The sequence below is a fragment of the Chelonoidis abingdonii genome, chromosome 15 (genome assembly GCF_003597395.2).
Source record: "Chelonoidis abingdonii isolate Lonesome George chromosome 15, CheloAbing_2.0, whole genome shotgun sequence".
NCBI lineage: Eukaryota > Metazoa > Chordata > Testudines > Testudinidae > Chelonoidis > Chelonoidis abingdonii.
The window spans coordinates 16425023-16446500 of NC_133783.1; the positions used below are offsets into that span (position 1 = coordinate 16425023).

At 43.8% G+C, this 21478-nt stretch overlaps 1 protein-coding gene across 4 annotated transcripts in view; it reads right to left on the reverse strand.

The window, feature by feature from the left end:
- FAM13C (family with sequence similarity 13 member C) overlaps nucleotides 1–21478 on the reverse strand; it is a 247065-nt gene that overhangs the window by 25346 nt on the left and 200241 nt on the right. For 2 of the 4 annotated variants that reach the window (XM_075072580.1, XM_075072579.1), the window contains exon 14: nucleotides 11523–11606. The exons of the other annotated variants lie outside the window; for them this stretch is intronic. In XM_075072580.1, the coding sequence (XP_074928681.1) occupies nucleotides 11523–11606 (84 nt within the window). The remainder of the gene's footprint in view (nucleotides 1–11522; nucleotides 11607–21478) is intronic. 4 annotated transcript variants of the gene reach the window in all.

Here is a 21478-nt window from a genome sequence, read left to right on the forward strand (position 1 = left end):
AAGAGGGTTAGCACGAATAACGAGGACACATGACGTCTAACCCTGCACCAGTGCAACGCGCACACTGCCCGCCTCCCACACCTCCTACTGCGACAGGACTCCCACGCGGTTCGCTCGCGGCGTGCAAGCACGACCACTAGACAGGAATCATCACGATACAGTCTTCATTAGGCAATACCATTGGACCCACAATGCGGCACCCCATTTGCAACCGGCATCTATAAGGCCAAAACGCAGGCCCTGGGCCAGCTCTTCTCAATATATCCCCTGCTGCCACAACCCTTCCAAGCGGCCCGCGGACCTATTACTCGGGCAACAACGGCAGCAACAAGAAGCGCTCCTCGGCACGGACCCGCTGCACCGGCGTTGACCAGCAACTGAGGTTGAGGAAGCCACGACTCACTCCTGCCAGTGCCGACAGCTCCCGGCTGCACCGCCGTGGTCGAGCTCCCTGCTCTCGCTGGCTCTGTGCGCAACTGACGGAGCCAGAGAAGCTGCGTTTAAGTCGGATCGCCTGCGACTCAGCACACCTCCAGAGAGCCTGAGGACGCCGGCGACCCTTGATTCGTGTCCCGCGGGCCGTCAAATCCAGTGCCTGGCCGCTCCCCGGCACGTGCCGTTTGGTTGAGCTTCCCTGCTCCTGCTGCTTCCTGCCTACCTGCACCCAGCCAGTGAGCTCATCTAAGTCGGATCACCTTGGCACCAACCTCGCGCGGCGCACCGGCTACGTCGGAACACCTGTCGATCCCGATCCCACAAGGCCGTCGAATCCGTCTGCCTGACTGCTCCCCGGCATGCGCTGTGGTTTGACCTCCCGCTCCTGCTGCTTCCATGCCACGGGCACCGCAGCAGACTCTCTAACTGGATCGGCCGCGACACGACGTCCTGACCTGCAGCACCGGCTACGTCAACACGTCGTCCGGTCCACAAGGGCTCGAATCCGGTGCCTGACTGCTCCCGGCATCGGCGCCGTGGTTGACTTCCTGCTCCTGCTGCTTCCATGCCACCACCGCGGGCCCGCGAAAGTCGCAGTGAGCTCGTCTAATCTCGATGGCCCGGCACCGACTCCTGCCGCGGCACCGACAACGTTCGCACCGTCGATCCCAGTCCCACAAAGCCGTCGACCCAGTGGCCTAACTGCTTCCCCGGCACGCGCCGTGGTGAGTTCCTGCTCCTGCTTGCTTCCATGACCAATGGCACCCGCAGCCAGAGAGCTCATCTACTCGGATCGCCCGCCCGCACCGTACTCCTGCCGCGGCCCACCGACAACGTTCTGCAACCGTCGATCCCGTTCCCACAAGGCCGTGACCAGTGCCTAACTGCTCCCGGCACGCGCCGTGGTTGAGCTTCCTGCTCTGCTGCTTCCGTGACAACGGCACCGAGCCAGAGAGCTATCTCAGTTGGATGGCCCAGCACACAACACCTACTCGAGGCACCGACGACGCCGCCGTTGATCCCTGTCCACCAGGGCCGTCGAATCCAGTGCCTGACTGCCCCCGGCGCCACGGCCCGTGGTCGAGCTCCCTGTCCTTACTGCTCCCGTGCAATCTGCACTGCGACAAGAGAGCTTGTCTTAAGCGGGATCACCCTGGGACCGACGCTGCCAACACATGGCACGGTCAGCTGCTCCGTCGGATCCTTACCCACGTGGACTAGTTAGAATCCGGCTGCCTGACAGCTCCCCGTACAAACATTGTGTCGAGCTTCCTGTCCCTCCACGCTGGAGGCATCCCCAACGTGAGGGTTTTTTTCATTGCCATGGGGGGGCAGAGTGATGCTGCTTGAACCCCGGCACCGCCGCGGCAGGTTTAATGTCTCTTGCAAGCCCTCCTGGATGCGTCGGCGCTCACATTCCTCGGCACCGGTCACACTCGCCGCACCGGTCTTGTCCTGTTCCCGACCCGATATTATCTCGGCACCGTTCTGGCTCATCACCGCTTTACAGGCTGTAACTGCGTACCGCTCCTGACCTGGATCTCGTCAACTCTCCGCACGCTGTAGTAGGAGGTCCGCGATTCTCGGTTGTCAGGTACGGGTGTGCCTTCCGGTGCCGGTCCAGGTGCCAAGTTGGCAAGTACTGTAGAGTCAGAGACTCTGACATGATTTTTCAGCACCATCATGACCATCCGGTCACGCACCTGTCTTCCCACACGGACAGCTCTTATGCTCAGGACCGATTCCTGGTGTGCCCGACCCTAAGGGTCATCAGGACCTCCCATAAGGGTAGCGCTCATGTGACCTCCGCAGGTGCAGGCGTCCGGAGGAAACGGAACCCGGTTATGGATATTTCTATCGGGCGGTTGCCCACATAAGAGGGGCCCTACCATTATTCGACCATCCAGGCGATTGCCGATACTCTCTGGGGGTTCGACTACTTGCTTGTCCGTCCTCCTGCCTGCTCACTGGTCATTCAGTTGGTTAAGGAACAGGAACGCGGATGGCCAGCAGGCCCAGCCCCGAAATCGTCGGAGCTAGAGCGAGTGACCTACTCACTCGCAAGGTGTACTCTGCAAGGGCCTTAAGCCCTGCGTGGCAATCAATGGAAGCCTGCTTAGTCCCTATAACCGTAACACCTCGATCTGGCATGCGATAAATTATGGAGCTTCTCATCAAGACTCCCACCAAGAGCTCACCTTGCCCCTTGAAGGAAGGGAACAAAGGCGGCCAGAGCTTCCCTCCAGCCCGTTACCATAAGGAGCACTGCTGACGTCAGGTTTTGAAATCTCCGCCTTCTCACGACTTTAACCAGTTGTTGGTAAGCGCCTCTTTGCGGTGTGATTAACCCCAGACGGCAAAGCTGAAGGGGACCAACAGGGTGCTCATGCGATCTTCTTCTCGGGCGTGCATACGCGAACGTCTACTGCAGGCCCTTGCGTCCCCCCCAAAAAGCCCCCACCGCCACACTTCTCTGTGGGCTACCACATAGGGATTTGGCAGATGGCGTGGCTGTACGTGGTCGCACGACGACCATCAGGACCCCGAGAGGGCCAGATCAGGTCCCTTGCAATCGCTATCAGGGAACCAAAGACAATCTTTCGAAGGTGCGCCCGAGGGTGGGGCCAAATAAAACTTTGGTTTTACAAGGCCTGATCCCACTCCTACTTCCTCTGGCGTTGTCCCAAGTTAACTTCAAGTTCGCTCTGTCTCTACACATGGTGGAGCATGGGCCACCTCCGCTTTGTTCCAACCCTGTCCCTCTTCAGGGACTCCTCTCGGGCGGCAATTCTCTTACAAGAGGTGCGAGCACCGATGGATGAGGAGGCAAGAGGGGTTACTTCCCTATATTCCCTAATCCCCAACCCCGTACGACGGTCTCAAAGACCTGTCCTAGACCCACAAGATTCAACCAGCTTCTGGATAAGTTGAAGTCCGCATGTGTAAATCGCCTGGGAACACATTATCTGTCCTTGATCCTGAAGTCTTGGTATGCGCCACTCGATATGAGGGACGTACTCTCACAATTGCCATTTCCCTCTGCATAGAGATACCTCCACTTCTAGCCATCCGTCGGTACTTTCAGTTTACGGTCTTGCTGTTTTGGCCTTTCACCCAGCCCCACAGGCATTTCCCAAAGTGCGCTGGTCATAGGCGCCCCCCACCGTCCACCGATGTCGCATATGCGTTTTCCGTACTGACGTTGCTCATCTGGGGAGACTCCAAGACACAAGTCTACTCAGCATGTGGGCATCGGTTGGGGACCTTATTCAACACGTCTAGGCCTGAATGGTCACTATGGAGACATCTCTCTGGTTCCACGCAGGGGAGACTCCAAGGGGCTATCCTGGACTCGAGCGAGCCAGGATCCTGCTTACCACAGCCACGGTTTCAGGCGAGGCAACTGCTCTATCGAAGTCTGCAAACTTTCCCACCCAGACAGGGGCCCTATGTTCACGAGTAGTCACCCTTCCCCTGAGCACCTACTTAGACTCCCAGAACCGGTGGCTAACCCCCTCCGTCTGTGGCAGGGATGCCGCTCCATCCTCGCATGACGGCAGTTCCGCCTGGGCGTGCCAGGGATTCCAGCAGCAGCTTGCGAGGGCCGTGATCGCTCAGTGTCTACGGCCAGCGCACAATGGCCATGATGCCTCCATGAAGAACTGGGAGGAAAAACAATGGCTCCCCCCTCCCTCCCTTTGTCAGGAGCCATCCATCTCTGGCACTTTTGCATAGCCCACTCCGAGTAATTCTGGTAGCATCCTTTTCTCCCAGGCATTCGGAACGCCTTGATGCTTCAACTCGGCAGCTTTTCCTGTCTCATGAGTGGTGCGCCTCCCAGTGTGCTGCATCTTGTTGCCGGAAGTGGGGTTTTTCCCCCACATATGGACCGTTCGCCTTATCGCATGAACAGAAATGTCCGCAGTTCTGCTCCTTACCAAGGTCTCTCCCCGGACCCGATCTCGGACCTGTCTCAAGGCCAAGAAGGGCCAAGCACGCCTCCCCGCCGGCTCAGGGTCCTGCTCAAACTTCGCAGGGCAAGGGTGCAATCATCAATGGTCACTCCACGTGGTCCAGCAGCACTGATACGCCACATGCTCGGACTGTCCATAGCCAACCCAATTACCACTGCCATTCCCCCACCTCATACCTCAGGACCCGGCAGAACTTCGCTACCCGGCGCAGTCCTTTCCACCTCATTGGTGGTGTGCGGTGGTTGGGTAAGAGAAGCCTTCCACCTGGTCACGTACCTTGCCAGGTGGAAAGCGTTTCTTCTAGCAGAGTGCGAAATGCTTAATCTCACTCTGCTGAGGTCTTGACCCTCTATTTTGGAACTACCTTCTGCCTACAGCAGCGGGGCCAGTGGTGTCATGCTGAGGGTACACTTGGCACCATCTTTTACCTTCCTCCCAGGCTGCGTGATCGTTTCTGTGCTAATGGTTTCGAGGTTCCTCAAGGGCTTGGGAGCGCCTTGCACCCTTAGGTGCATCGCCCAGCCCAACCTGGGACGCTCACAATGGGTTTTAACCAGACTTATGTCTCCCCCATTCGAGGCCCCCCCCTTTTAGGCATCCCCCTGCTCGTTGCTATAAGGCCAAAGATACAACTTTCCTCATAGCCATTACATCAGACAGACGATCCTTCCGAGCTCAGGGCCTTACGGTGGTTCCACGCGAACCATCACTATTTTTTCCAAAGAACAAGTGCATTACGTACCTCGAACGCGGCTTCCTCCTAGGTGGTATCTGCCTTATCCTGTTTTCCAAACACTCAACGCGAATGGGGGACACCAAAAGTTCACTCTCTGGACGTTTGCATAACAGCGCTCGCAGTTATTTGAGTGGAGTCAAAACCGTTTCCTAACACGCCCAAACTCTCGGTTCGCGGTAGCAGACCGAAGAAAGGCCTACGCTGTTTTTCCTCTCAAGAGGATCTCATCTTGAGTGATAACGTGCATCCCGCACTTGTTTATGATTTGGCTCACTTTCCCCAAGCCACATCACTATGGCATCTACAGGCTCAGACTTCCTGCCGCCTGCTGATCGTGTAGCTACCCACGAGATCTCTCGCGCAGCTCCATGGCCTTGGTCCCATACCTTGCTTCCATTATCCTGGTTTAAACAGTCAAGGGATCTGCGCCTCTGGCCTCGCGATTTTGCATTTGCAGTAATCTCACATCGACCCCACCTGCCTACAATAGGCTTGGGAATCACCTAACTGAAGGATATGAGCAATCACTCGAAGAAGAAAGACCGGTTACTCACCTTGTGTAACTGTTAGTTCTTCGAGATTGTGTTGGGCTCATAATACATTCCACACCCGCCCCTTCCCCACTGTCGGAGTAGCCCGGCAAGAAAGGAAACTGAGGGCGGCTGGGATCGGCAGGGTATATATCCGGCACCAATAGCGGCGCCCAGCTCGCAAGGGCGCCCCTGCCGACCCACCGAGTGTTGCTAGGGTAAAAGTCTTCCGACGAACGTGCACGCGGCGCGCACACACCTAACTGGAATGGATATGAGCAACACATCTCGAAGAACAACAGTTACAAAGGTGAGTAACCGTCTTTTCTGATGTAGTTAGTAGTTTCTAGCCCCTTTTTCTCCACTTCCTTCCCCACCCTGATTTGGGGGGGGACAGAAATGGGTAGAGATCTACTAATAACTGCAACTGAAAAAATCTGGCCAGTTATCACACCATCAAGAATAGCAGCTGGGCTGAGACCCTGATGAAAATCAAGTGCGTTATTTTCAAAATAATTTCACATAAGTGGAGTGCAGCTTTATTATGTACAACTGTAGGGTAAGTATAAAATTAAAGAATTAATGTTAGCTTAAGTTTGGTTAGGGAAATGTATGACTAAACTAGATGATCACGAAGGTCCCTTCTGGCCTTAAAGCCTTTGAGTCTATATATGTGTAAAGAAAGGCCCTGACTAGCAAATAGAAGGAAAGCCTTGAAAATAAAAAGGGGTAAAGCCAGAAGGAATAAAGCAGGGAGGAGGTCTGGTTCAAAGAATAACGAATGAGATAAGCGGCAGTTTCTAAAAAGAAGGCCTCTGACCACACTGGTGACTGCAAATGGCTTTAAATCAAATACAGAGACTCTGTCTTAAAATGAGCCAACATGCCCCTTCCTCAACCCACACACCAGTGTTAAAGTCGGTGTGAACCCAAGTGGAATGGGAAAACTGTAAGTCAGCAAGAAGGAGGGGAAGAAAGGAAGTTGTAAATCTTCTCTGGATTAAGACTAGAAATAAGGGTGAAGTGTCTCCAGTTGGTTTTTAGCTGAAGTCAGTAATTGGCAATAACATCCCTTGATTGTTAAAGGGTATAAAAAGTAAACTCTCAAAGGAGTCATTGCTAACGCCTGCCTGACCATGCTGGAGCCAACCAATATGGGCCTAAGCACCCCTGGGTTTAACTTGCTTCTAACTATCCTGCTCAGATGCTCATAAATGTTTTGTTACTGTTTGGATGTAGTAAATTGCTTATTATGTAGGCTTTTTAGACAAGTTTAGAGCAACTGTATAAATACCATTTGGTCTCAGGACTTAATAAAGGAATTTATGCTTAAACTGGTGTTTGGTGGTTTCCCATATTAATAATTTCAAATATTATTAATAATTCCAATAACAACAAACAGAAAACAATGTTGACAATTTTTTTAGTCACAACTTTAAGGTTACATAGTCTATTTATATTGCAGATACGCTCAAATGTAAGAATACTTTCAAGATTTTAAAACTGAAAGGACTATAGACCACATTCTGCTCCTAGCCATTACAGCGTAAATCAGAATATTTCCATTAAAGTGAATGGCATAACTTCAAATTCACATTGGTACAACTGAGATCATATTCTAGCCCCAAGGCTAAACTGTCAAGGCCTAATTCTACCCTCACCAGTGTAACACTGTTGACTTCAGTGCAGTTATTCCTGATATACACTGGTATAAAGGGAAGGATAATTAGGACACGTGATGGTAAGAGGCCAGCACAATTCATGCTTATAATTTTGTGGGGCTTCCTTTCACAGATAAAAGGCCATAGAGATCTAATCTGCTTCCACTAAAGAGCATCACGTCTGATGCTAGAGTCAAGTTTCTGTCTCACATCTTTCAGAACAATGTGCAGTAGTAAATATAGGTACTGTTAAGGTCTCTATGAAAGGCAAAGAATGCCCAACTTTGCTTAAGACTTTTCCATCTCGTTGTCACACATTATCCTACTAAAAAGGGTTGTCGTTCAAAGAGTCTGTTGCCCAGGAGGCTTTATTTATTACTGTATGAGACAATATTTTCCTGCCTATCCAACAGTAAGTAGATGTGTGTACAAAACCACCAAGCATGTCCAGCCACAAAACCAAACCATACCATTTTACATCCTGCCACTGAAATTAACCACCCTTCCATTCCATCTCCTAAAAAACCCAAGACAAAAACAAACCTCTCCAGCGGGGTACCTGTTTGCATTATGTCCTAAAGCAACCAGTGGAGAGGGTTGCAAGATATCAGAAATTTATTCCAATCTACAGCAAAGTAAACCTCGCTTCCCTATACATTTATCCTTCAAGGTCAAGCATTCCCGTCAACCTCTCAAAACATACAAACTATATAAGTGTATCATTGTTATAACTGAAACACTTTTTATTCTTATAGTAAATGTAAATAGGGGTGTAGGTAATAAAACTGTGTGACTGCAAATAAGGGATTGTTAATCTGAAAACACAGTTTTAAAGGTTGCCAAACTGTAGTTTGGGCAGGCCAACAAAGGTCAAATTTTCTAGAGCTGAGGATCTACCACTGAGAATTCATTGCCACTCATTGCCAGGAGTTTAATGCTAGGGTTATACAGTAAGAATATCCTGGGCAATTGAAACAGCCAAGAAGGGGCATAGCTGTTTGGGAAAGAGTTGGATCTAAGGCCACTTTATAGAATTGCTTCCAGAAAACGTGTCTCAAAGCACCCTTGTTGTCAGTGCAAATACAGCACGTGATAGGCAGAATCTATCAGCTGTGTGGATTTGCAGTTCACGCACCAGAAAATTCTGGTCAGTCTGTGGCTACTGAATAACTCTACTTGGGGTACAGGATGGACATCATCAGCTTTCTTTAATCCAAAATCCCAAAACTCTAATGCAGCCATCAGTGATATCCCTTCCTGTGAGCTAACATGTCATTTACTCTGTACAACAGGACTTGGTTTCCTTCTCCTTGGTTATGAGGAGGGCCATAAATACAATCACTTCCTTTGATGTCCTTCTGCGTCTTTAGCACAAAATGCTCCATTTTCATATCCATCAGTTTTCACCAGTAATGATTCAGCTGTGGTTTTATTTTTGTCTTTTGTGCAAACGATGTTATTAGCTATAACTGGATCTGTTTGAAAAATGCAAATTATTTTGTGTGGGATTTTTTTTATTTCCTTTTTTTCACTATTCCCCATAATTATTTTTCTTCTTATGACAAAAACTGAAAAAAGTTAGGTTTTTAAAAATATTTTCTTTAAAAAAAATCATTTTTTTGAAAACCAAACTTAAATTTTACTGAAAATTTTGGTTCTCCATCAAAAAGTTCCAATATTTTTTACCAAAATAACATTTTTCTATGATTGTCTATAAAATTCTATACCAAGAAAAAACAGTGTGCTTGTTTCCTGAAGGAGACACTTTCATCTTTGTACGTCCATTCCTCACTGGTTGTAGCTATCGCAATCTTCACGTATCAGGTTTCTATATTCTCTCTCACTTTTGGTCTTTCTAACATAAAGAATCCATGTTTCCCTGGGTTCTTTGCCTAGCTGGGCTTTGGACTATGTACTTGAAAACCTAGAGATGTTCCAGAAATCTTAGAGCCATCTGCTCCACAAACACACATGGAGAAAGGGAAAGGACAAGAAATATCCTCTACTTATACTTCTGTGCAGCATTCAGGTACACTTTTCATGGGGCAATAGACATACTAAAGAGGGTGGAGACAAGGCGGGGCAAATGGGCATATATGGCACCCCCTAAAGAGGGGCAGCATCAGTGTACTCCCACTGTGCCCTGAAGTGGAGGCCCCATTCAGAACATGTAGCTTTGTGCTTCTTCCAACAGTGGGGCTGTCTCTCTAAGAGACAGCAGAGCTCTTAGAGAGCCATTTGATATTTCAGCAAATCAGTTAGTGCTACTTCTTCAAGTCTCACTTTGGTAGGCTGTTCTTGATCTTGCTCCCATATTAAAAGGGAGATTGTGGGACCTTCCTTCTGACAACAACAAAGAACGGCTTAAATTAGGTGAACTTGAAATATTTGAAAAAAAATAGCTCAACTTGCACAAGCCACTGACTGTCAAATCAAACATAATGAGAGGGCACTCTACTTCTAATTACTGGCTCTGAAGTACAGCACCATGATTGCTAAATTCTCACATATTAGGACAGCTCTTCATGCTCAAGGACTGATAGTATCAGCAGCATTTATGATCAGTGCTGGAGCATGAAATTTGCCTACTAAGGTATGTAAGTCCATTTTCCCCAAGAATATTCATTAGTTGACTAACAGGCAGATCCTCCACTGAACAACATGCTTCCAATAAAGTTATCAGAACACCACCAATTTACTTCAGCTGAGAATCTGGCCCAATAATTTTCATTATTTTTATATATATAATACCAGGTAAGAAGCAGGAACATGTAATTGCCATACAAGTTAAAATAAGCAGACCATCTAGTCTGGTACTCTGCCTCAGTCAATAACCATTACCTGATGCTTCAAGGAGGTACAAGAAACTCCATAATGGGCAATTATATAATAATCCCTTTTAGAGGACGTTTCTTTCAATTCTAGACAGTGGTTGAATTATGTGCTGAAGTATGAAGTTTTTAGCCTCTTAAGTACAGTATGATTATTTTAAAAACAATATAAAATGGCTAAATATAGAAAAAACTGTCTAGCAAAAATTTCATCAGCACAATCTTAAGGTATATGTTTTAGTAGTTATCCTAAAAACTCGTTATATGGTGGCTACTATTAAAAAGGCAACTTTTGCCGAGCATTACTAAACCACAGGAACTATGACAATGTAGGTCTGAGACTATTGCTCATCTCAGAATAGGATAATGAGTACAACATTTCAGATTCCTTTCTGTAGTAACTAGGTCAATAATAACTTCCTAATGATGACCACTGCGTATCTAGGAAGTATCTTTAGATGGTAACACCTGATATCTGGAAAGAAAATGAAAAGATATGATAATATATCCTCACAAAATGTCAATTGCCCATCATTTTAGGCATATTTATCTTCAACACACATAAATTTGCCATTCTCACATTTACTGTTATAAGGTAGTTCCATCAGAAATGCCAGATCATGAAACTGAACATTTAATCAATGTTAGTTATATCAGAGACATCAATCCCACATCCTGTTAAGATTCCTGCACCATTAGCCTTGGTTAAACGAAGTGTTTAGGCATGTTCTTACACTTTAAGCATGCTAATAATTCCACTGACTTCATGTTCCATGGAACTTCAAAGTTAATCACGGGCTTGAGTGCTTTGCTGTATCTTGGCCTATTTTAGCAGGTTTCTCGGCATACGGATAGGCTTAACATCTTCAATAAATAAAGGAAAACGTAGGTGATAACTCATAACATTGTCACATTCTGTATTGTGGCCTGACTTGTAAAACTTTTCTCCTACGCTGTTAAATGCTCTAATAACGTATAAATTTCAATACCAAATTACAGGTCAGACCGCACATTACTTCAACCACAACATACCTAAGTCAAGGTGCAAATTGTGGAAGATCAGAACAGGGTCCTGAGCATTCTTACCATTATGATTGCAATATTTTGCTATTGAAGACCAATATAATGTCACCAAACACTGGCTTTGTTATTTTATTTCTGAAAAAAACTTGGTCACAGTTTAGCATTTTCAAGCAATGGACATTTACATCTGAAGATTGCTTTGAACCAACTACAATAATGTTGAATGTGTAAGAGTGAGCTAACTATATTTAATGTATAATCTCAAAGTATTTGTTAAAGAAATTCTATATAATATAATTTGAAATTTACCTATCTTTCCATGGCATACTTACAGGTCGTCCATGAATATTCTCAAAATATAGCAGACATTTCTGAAGACTGATTTTTTCCAAAGCCATTTGCTTTTTTGTCATATCCTATTTAAAAGAGTTATTTATAAGATTATGAGTCAAGATTTCATCTCAAGGATCTAGGAAGATGTTTTAAAATGTACTTTCCCCAAACACGGATATAAAAGATCCTGTTCCTGCCCTCCTGAAGTCAATTGAAGCTTTGCACTGAAATCAGTGGGAGCAGGCCCCGAGTTTATGTGGATCATACATATGTATTAATCTCTTGGGGGCTGATCCAAAGCCCACTGACGTCAATGAACAGACTGACTGCAATGAGCTTTGAGTCAGGCATTTAGATTAGAAATAATATATTATATTCACCTTTGCATTAGGGAAGTGAAGTCTTATTTAGGGAAAATCCCCGTAGACATCAATGAGAAGTTAAAGAATCAAGAGCAGACCACAGAAAATGTATTTAATGATCAGTTTCTTTGATAAGTATATAACTTTATAAAACTCTGAACCTTTGATTTAACTCATTTTCTTTCAAGATATCCAGTTTGTAAATGACATTAAGTAACTTTCAACCTCCAGAAAGTATATTGGGACAATTATGTCCTTATCAGTAAGTAAACTTTTCTGAAGGCCCTGATTCAGCAAAGCAGTTACACTCATGCTTAAGTGCTTTGCCGGATCAGAGCCTAATGGGAAATTGTGCAGTAATTGCTTGATATGGGTGAGGAAGAGGTACAAAACTAACAAAGATGTTGCTTGAATCTCAGATATTAAATCTGTGTTGTAGATGCTTGAGGCTCAAGTTCATATATATTTTTTTTATTTTGCTTTAAGCACTAACCTAAGCAAAAGAGGAAAGCAATACCCAAGAGGCAGTATGTGGGTTACTGAGACCCCAGAGACAGTTGTGCAATATTTTCCCAGACCCTTTTAAAATGTTATGTAGGTAGGTATTATGTATAGATGCTCCTGGAGACTAAAGAGCCAGAGTAAAGTTGTCCTTATCAGACTAATATGTTGAAGGTCAGAATAACTGACATTAAGGGACAAGTGGTACACTTGACCATTTGGTGAAGAAACTTGTTAAAAGAATGTCTGTGCATTATTACCTTATATTTAATTTTTTGTGTAGTCTAGATCAGTCCATATTAGCTGTTAAACAAGACCCAATGATTGAAAAGAGGGGGAGGGAGGAACGGACAATATTCCAGATGCGACAGTTAAGCTTGCAAGAATCCAGTGGTTCAAATGAAGATTTCCCTTAATTTTCTAACCATCATCAAAAGAAAGAACAGATCTGCCATGTTCATTAAGAGAATGTTAAGACAACTTTAGAACCAGAACGTATTCGGTGGAATGATAGATGGATCTACACTAAATAATTTGTATAGCCAACCATTGTGATGCCAAAGTCGGCACAACACGAATTGTTGAACAAACATATTAAGAGCTGGCAATATCTGTAGGAGGAAGTTAAAATGGAGGAAAAATAATTACTGAATCAGCCAGCAGGAGATCATGGCTGGATAATATGAGTTTGTAGCATCGTACAACACTTTTCCAACAATTGTAGTGGATCTGGGGCTCGCATTCTCTTGCACATGGCCATAGTGTCTGTGGTGTATCAATTATATTGAACACCCAACACTATTCATTTTCCAAACTTGGGAATTCTACTAAACAGAGACTCACTAGACAGACTGTTCAATATCTCTGTACATCACTGATACCAGTATCATTCCCAAGAGCGCAGGGAAGTTGATATTTTTCAAATAAAATTTGCAAATGCTAATCTACAAATATTAATATTTGTGTCTAAATGCTGCAGAATGAAGGTCCAATCCTGCACTCCTTACTCAGAGAAAATCCCAACTGAGTCCCATAGAGAGTTTTATCTGACTACAGGCTGCATGATTGGGCCTAAAATGTGCAAGCCAACACAAAAACAATTTTCTTTGCATTTTCTGCTGTAATTTTGTAAAGCAGTTATATAAGGCCAGAACCTCAGCTAATGTTAATTAACACAGATCTACTGAAGTCAGTGGAGCTATACCCAATATATACCAGTTGGGGATCTGGCCCATAGACTTTAGTAATTATCCCGATTCTAATTCCCTGTGAATGACACTCACTATAAATGGTTATGAAAATTACTTCGGAGCGGTTGTTCCCACAAGAGCTGTGCACAGAGGGCCTCCGCACAAAATAGGATGGTCAGTCACCTCAACACTATTGTCCCCTACACTCATGTGGAAGCACCCACTGTGGCCCCAGGGATCTGTGGGTGGCATGAGGAGAACAAGGAAGAAGTAGGGAATCCACAGAAATGTTAATTCAATATGAGTCACCCATCCCCTGTCCAGCCCATAAAACGTCTCTCAATGGGCTGTTCTAGGGGGAGTCCTGAGCAGGGCCTAGTGGGGCCACAGTAGGAAGCAGCATGCAGATCTGGTGCAGTTTGCCATGACTTCTGGCAGATCCCCAAAATCCATGGGAGTTGAGGCCAAACCTCCTACATTCTCCACATTGGGGAGGGGAGAAGTCACCTACTATATGGGAAGAACTGTGTGATGGAAACCTTTCCTCTCCTACCCAGGACTGCACATGTGCTATATTTCTGCTGAAGAGGGTGATTCCCCACTCAGTAAAATATATGCTGAAAACACAGAGTTGTATTTTGTGTGAAGCTTTTTAAAAGCACAGTGAAACATGGAATTTATACTTGTATCATCAACAACTAAGGGAGCCATCCTGGTCCTGCTGAAGTCCAGGAGAGTTTAGTCCTGAATTTCAATGGGAGCAGATTTTGATTTATTTACAGATGATTCCAAGTTATCTCAGTTGGGCACCCAGACACTAAGGCACCCAAAAATCATTTGTCATTTTAGAAAACCTTGATCTTAAAATGGTACACAATTTGATCACTTATAGAAAAAAAAAGGAACAGGAATCTTTTTTTCTATAATAGCCACTATTTGACATTCAGGCACCTAATGAAAGTGCAAACTGCCCCATCACTCGTTTAACATGTAACACAAGTTAATTCTTCCAACTACTATTATGTCTGTCCACCAATGAGTGTGCCTGTGACAGCTGAATGATTAATAGTAAAGAGGGTGTGATCAATAATATTGAGTCCTACACACGGGTACCAATATCAAGAGGGATACTGCACAGATCACCATGTGGACCTATGTTATTCACTATTTTCATTAGCAACAAGAAGAAGGTTTAAATTCAACCAGGATCAAATTTGCTGACAATTTTTAAGATCAGAGGGGGAGCAAATGAGAAGAAAAAGCCCAAACTGCAATGTCTTAAAACAGTAGGCTGCATGCAACAGCATGAGATTCAATGTTAATAAAACAAATGCAAATTTGTGCAGTTAGAGAGAATAATAAATAAAAAGCACAGATATAAGCAGGGGACAGATAACTAGAAAAGTCTGAGAAAATTAAAAACATGGCTAACATTGTTCTGTATACTTAAGGAGCTTACATATGAAACTAGGGAAGAAGATTGCTCTCCATAATCCTGAGGCAATGCATTTGAAACTTTACATGCAGTTCGCCTCACCACAATTCAAATTCTGATGCCCCTATTTTTGCACAATTTTTATTGTCATTATATTGCCTCTAGCACTCCTCTGCATAGCAAAATGAGAGACAGTGCAAAGCTGGGGAACACATAGGAGGCAATGATTGGAATTCAAACAGAATGAAGAGAGACTACGGATCCTGTTCCTGTGAGATGCTGATTTCACTGGGAGTTGAGGAGACTCAGAATTGTACAGGAAAAGGCTAAAAGAGTAACCTTTATATAACCCAGAAAAGTAAAGGCGAGAGCGAGTCACCATCTCTGAAAAACTTTAAACTAAGCTTATACATGAAGGCAGAAATTTAATGTATAGCCTCAAAAATGAATGAACAATGGTCCAAGTCTAAGGAGGGGAAGGTTTAGGCTTTTGTCAGGGAAAGTTTCTTAAGAGCAACAGACATTGGGAAGTGGCATAAACTAAGAGAGCTCTAGATATTCCAGAGCAGGTTTGACTTAGGATAGTCCTATAAAATGCAGCAGGTGGGGGCACATGATTGCATTATAGTGTTTTGCCCATCGTATTTTCCACTATTCTCCTTTGCCATTCTGGCCATATAGCAAACTAGCCCTATACCTAGTAGTCAGCCAGATTGCTCAGTTATTCCCATTTTATAATTACTAGTAATAAAATATCACTAAAATCAAATTGATTAACACATTAAGTGCCAGATTCGAATACATTTGCTCAAACTAGGCAGTACCTTACTTCTGGAGTCGTCTATTGGTTTCAGTGAGACTCATTTGGTTTCAATCGGGCCATTTGTGAAGTAAAATACTATTCTGAATGAATACGAGAATCAGAAATTGACCCTTAATGTTTGGCCTCAATCAGTTTTGTCTAAAATAACTATGGTTTGCAGCACAGAACGTGATCTCATTAGATCAATTCTACGTTTCATCCATTAAAACAACAAGCAAATATTGTAGTCGTCTTGTCGTGCTGTTACTTAGATTTGCCAGAAGTGGCTACATTCAGGTGATAGATGAAGTGATTCCAATAATATAGTTTTATAATTCTGCAAAGCACTCTGAGCCTTGAGAAAGACCCTGGAGTATTACACTCAATAGGAGAGACGAGAAAGGAAAACTAGAAATTGTGTAATGACAGACAAATATCCTAAATGGATTCACAAATATAAAACGAGCATCTTTGAAGTCAGGAGAAAAAGATAGGGTGTAGTGTATTCAAAGCACATGTAGAGCAGCTCGAACTGTTGTGCAGCAGGAACAAAATGATTAGCTCACTGTCCTTTGAGATGTGCCTCCTGGAGCACAAGTCATGATATTTGAATTTGGGTTCAAACTTTCCTAGTTCGGAGTTTAAAATCCAGTTCTCTAGTTCAAGCCCATTTTTAATTTTACATTGATTTTAACCTCCAGTGCCACATACTAGAGGCCATGTGACCTAATCATGGGGAACTACAAATAATACAAAAGAGTAACTTGTTTTGCTCAGTGGTTTAATAAGTGCAGCAGATAGCAAGAAAACAGCTTATTGTAGACATGTTTGAATTGATCAGCTAGTAAGTCACTTCTTTTTTGATATAGCTGGCTCTGCTCAAATATTTTACAGCTCTGGGTAAAGAAGTCTACTTGCAAAAAGACAATCTAAAAAAAGAATTCCTTGAGTCAGATTTCACTCTCAGTAACCCTCATAAAGCCCCTTTAAAATCAATGGGGCTACACAGATGTAACAAGGAGCAGAATTTGGCCCCTTATCTTTAAGAGGAACTGATCACAGATCTAAAATTTAATAGTAGCTTAGGTACAAGTGGAAGTGAAAGTATCTATAAAAATAATATATAACAAATGGAAGAAAGGGGAATTTCATAGGAATTAATATAAATCAGAAGTTTGGAATTGTAGAAAATTGATAAGGAAAGCAAAGAGTCACAAGGAGAAATCTATGGCCAGCAGAGTTAAGGATAATTAAAAATATTTTTTTTAAAAATATATAAGGAACAAAATGGGTCCTGAGAATGATACTGATCCATTATTCAATGGAAATGGTAAACTTATCAATAATGCAGAAAAGTCAGATGTGTTCAATAAATATTCCTGTTCTTTTTTTGGGAGGAAAAACAGATGATATAGTCTCATCAGATGGTGATAACACTCTTTCGATTCCACTAATATTTCTGGAAGGTATTAAAGAGAAGCTATTAAAGTGGGATATTTTTAAATAAGTAGTTCCAGAAACTCACTGGATCATTAATGTTGATTTTCAATAAGTCTTGGAGCACTGGAGAAGTTCCAGAGGACTGGAAGAAAGCTAACATGCCAAGTTTTAAAAAGGGTAAACAGGATGACTCTGGTAATTATCATCCTGTCAGCCTGACATTGATCCTAGGCAAGATAATGAAATGGCTGGCACAGGACTTGATAAATAAAGAATTTAAGGAGTGTAATGTAATTGATGTGAAGCAACATGGCTTTATGGAAACTAGTTCCTGTCAAATTATCTTGATATCTTTTTTTGATGAGATTACAAGTTTGGCTGATAAAAGTAATAGTGTTGATGTCATATACATCGGACCCTCGCTAGAACGCGCGTCTATATAGCACGAATTCGCATATAACACGGTCGCAGCAATGGATCCCAAATTTAATTACCTTAATTACAATTAATTTTAACGCAGTACCATGCATGGATCCCAAATCCTGTGTTCTAGTGAGGGTCCGGTGTACTTAAAGATCTCTAAGGTGTTTGACTTGATACTACACTACATTTTGATTAAAAAGCTAGAACAATATAAAATTAACATCACACACATTAAAAGGGGTAAAATCAGGCTAACTAGTAGGTCTCAAAAAGTAAACAGGGAATAGTCATCGAGCAGATGTGTTTCCAGTGGAATCCCACAGGGATCAGTTCTTGGCTCTACATTATTTAACATTTTTATCAATGACCTGGAAGAAAACATAAAATCGTCACTGATAAAGTTTTCAAATGACACAAAAATCGAGGGAGTGGTAAATAATGAAGAGGACAGGTCACTGATTCAGAGCGATCTGGATGACTTGGTAAACCTGGTGCAAACAAACAATACACCTTTTTAATACAGCTAAATGTAAATGTATACAACTAGAAACAAAGAATGTCGGCCTTTCTTACGGAACGGAGTTCTCTATCCTGGGACGCAATGACCCTGAAAAAGATTTGGGGGTCATGGTGCATAATCAGGTGAATGTGAACTCTCAGTATGAGTGGGATGCAATCTTGGGATGCACAAACAAGGAAATCTCAAGTAGGAGGAGTAGAGAGGTTATTTTACCTCTACATCGGCACTGTTGCAATTGCTGCAGGAATACTGTGTCCAGTTCTGGTGCCCCCTATTCAAGAAGAAGGTTGATAAATTGGAGAGAGTTCAGAGAAGAGCGGTAAGAATGATTAAAGGATCAGAAAACCTGCCTATAGTGATAGACTCGAAGAGCTCAATCTATTTAGCTTAACAAAGAGAAGGTTTAAGAGGTGACTTAATACAGTCTAGATGAGAAACAAACATGTAATAATGGGCTCTTCAATCTAGCAGACAAAAGGTATAACGTGGCTGGAAGCTAAAGCTTGACAAATTCAGACAGGAAATAAGGCGTACATTTTTGACAGTGAGGATAATTAACACTGGAACAAAACAATTTACCAAGGATTGTGGTGAAATCTCCATCACTGACAATTTTAAAATCAATATTGGATGTTCTTCTAAACGGTATGTTCTAGGGATTATTTTGGGGAAGTTCCATGATCTGTGTTATACCAAAGCGCATACAGATTCTGGCCTTGGAATCTAAGAAAATTAGAAATAGTGGCGTTTGGTGTGTATACTTTACCTGATGGTAAATTGGCATTATTATATAGCTGTATATATCTTGTATGTGCCACCTACAGATAAGTGGTGGCATCATTATATACTTTACTGTATATACTTTATAACTGGCTGATAAGTATAGCATTTCTTCTGGGTTTTAACAACAGAGTAATATTCATCGAGTGTCCAAATTGGAGTGAATTTTAAAATGAGAAGACATTTTTTAAAAAGTTGCACAAAATTCTTTAGCTTTGCAATGGTCCTTTTCTCTAACTCAGAGCAGTCCCACAGGATGCAGAGCCCATAGACTATAAATACTAACTGTACACGCAGTATCTCACCAAAACCCATGGCTTTCAATGACACTGCTTTGTGTGTGCTTCAGGGTGTGACACAGAACAAACACTTGAACCTCTTCAGGCTTGTCTTCACAGCACAGCAAAGCACATTAGAGGGGTCTGATCTGTAGAGCACTCTAATGTGCTGCACTCTAATCGCTCTGAGTAGACCCTGCTAGCATGAACTAAAAGGTGCCTAGTTCACACCAATGGGTCAACATGTGACAGAGCGCAGCATATTAGAACTCTATAAATCACATCCCTGAGGTGGGCTTTACCACACCTTCTAAACAAGCCCTTAGTGATTCTTCGTATTCACACAGTCTTTGTGGAATGGAGATATGATTGCTGTGCTCTATCACCAGCTTGAATAGATTGGAGAACATGCTTTTGATGTACCTGTAATCTGAAACAGCAAAGCTATTACAATTCTTTTCTAATACAGATATTGACAATCACCTCCGAACATAGTGCACTCAGTGCTACCAGCAAACCCTGCAGAAAAGAATGGGCACTTCGGGCTAGATTCACAGCCTAACTGCCACTTCAGGCATGTAAATCCCAGAATCAGGCCCACTAGGATTCAAAGCTTCCGTCAAACCCCATAGTCATGTAAAACTGCTCAGTAGCACCTACATTTTTGCAGAAGAAGATCCCTAGGAACCTATGTTTTTGCCTCTGAGCATGCTCAGTGCAGTCCCATGTCAGGCATCCAGATGGCTACACCCCAGAGCAATTCATGTTCCTCTGCCTAATTTGCCTGCAGGGTTTGATCCAGTAAGTGTGCTCAGACCTCACCTATCAAACCAGGTCCCTATAGGCAAGCTTGTGCAAAAAATTGGGGGAGGGGGAGGAAGGAGGAGGATAGAGTAGCCACTTGTCCAGGTTTTCCTAGAATTATCTCTTTTTTGAGGTAGCTATCCTGGGAAATCTACAAGGGTGCTCAACGCACACTGCCATCTTTCCAGTTATATGGGCTCAGGATCATCCTAGATGTCCCAATTTTTTGTACTTCAGTGGTAGCAACCCTAGAGAAGAGGAGAAGGACCTTCTCCCTCATAACTAACCCAGTAGTGGGAGACCCAGGATCCAGTCCCCCTGCTCCAATGATTTTTTTAAAATTATTTATCCACAGTGGAACTGCTTCAACAGGAGAGACTGAGGGTGCCTTATATCAGAATATCTCATAGTGCAATGGTTAGAGCACTCACCAGAAATGTGGCAGATCCCAGTTCATATCTCTTCTCCCCTCAGGAGGATTGGAGTCTCCCACATCCCAGGTGAGTACTCTAACCACTGGGCTAAGAGTTATGAGGGAGATGGTACCCCCGGTCATTGTCCTTCTCCTCTTCCTCCCTCCAGCTTCTTGAAAAAACAGCATAGATGCCTAACACCAAGAGAGGGTTTTCAGCTGGGAATCCCAAGCTGAGGGAGGCAATTCCCTGCAGCCTCAGTGTAGGTGCCTATCTCTGTGAGAGGGGTGGAGTTTATCACACACACACTTGACATCTTCCATTCTCTAGTTTAGGTGGGGAGCAGCCTAGCATGCTGGTTTATGTAAATCCCCTTTGAGGTGCCTCTCTCTCCCCATTCATTGCGTAGGAAGCCTAGGTACCTAACTCAGGCTTCATGAAACCCAGTCAGTAATTTTCTAGGCATCTAAAAGTTAGGCATGGCGATGCTGAGCATCACCACACTATGTTTCTTTGTAAATCTAGCCCTGCTTTGTCTGTGTAACTCTTCCTAGAATCGTCACTCCAGAAAAAGTGTACTAGGGTAAAAAAGAACAGGAATATTTGTGGCACCTTAGAGACTAACAAATTTATTTGAGCATAAGCTTTCGTGGGCTACAGCCCGCTTCATCGGATGCATGCAGTGGAAAATATAGTAGGAAGATATATATATACACAGAGAACATGAATCAATGGTTGTTACCACCTTACAGAGAACATGAATCAATGGTTGTTACCACCTTATAGTGTGTATATATATCTTCTTACTATATTTTCCACTGCATGCATCCGATGAAGTGGGCTGCAGCCGACGAAAGCTTATGCTCAAATAAATTTGTTAGGCCACGTCTATACGACGCGCCATATCGGTGCGTTACAATCGATTGCTTGGGGATCGATATATCGCGTCTCATCTAGATGCGATATATCGATCCCTGAGTGCGCTTACATCGATTCCGGAACTCCAC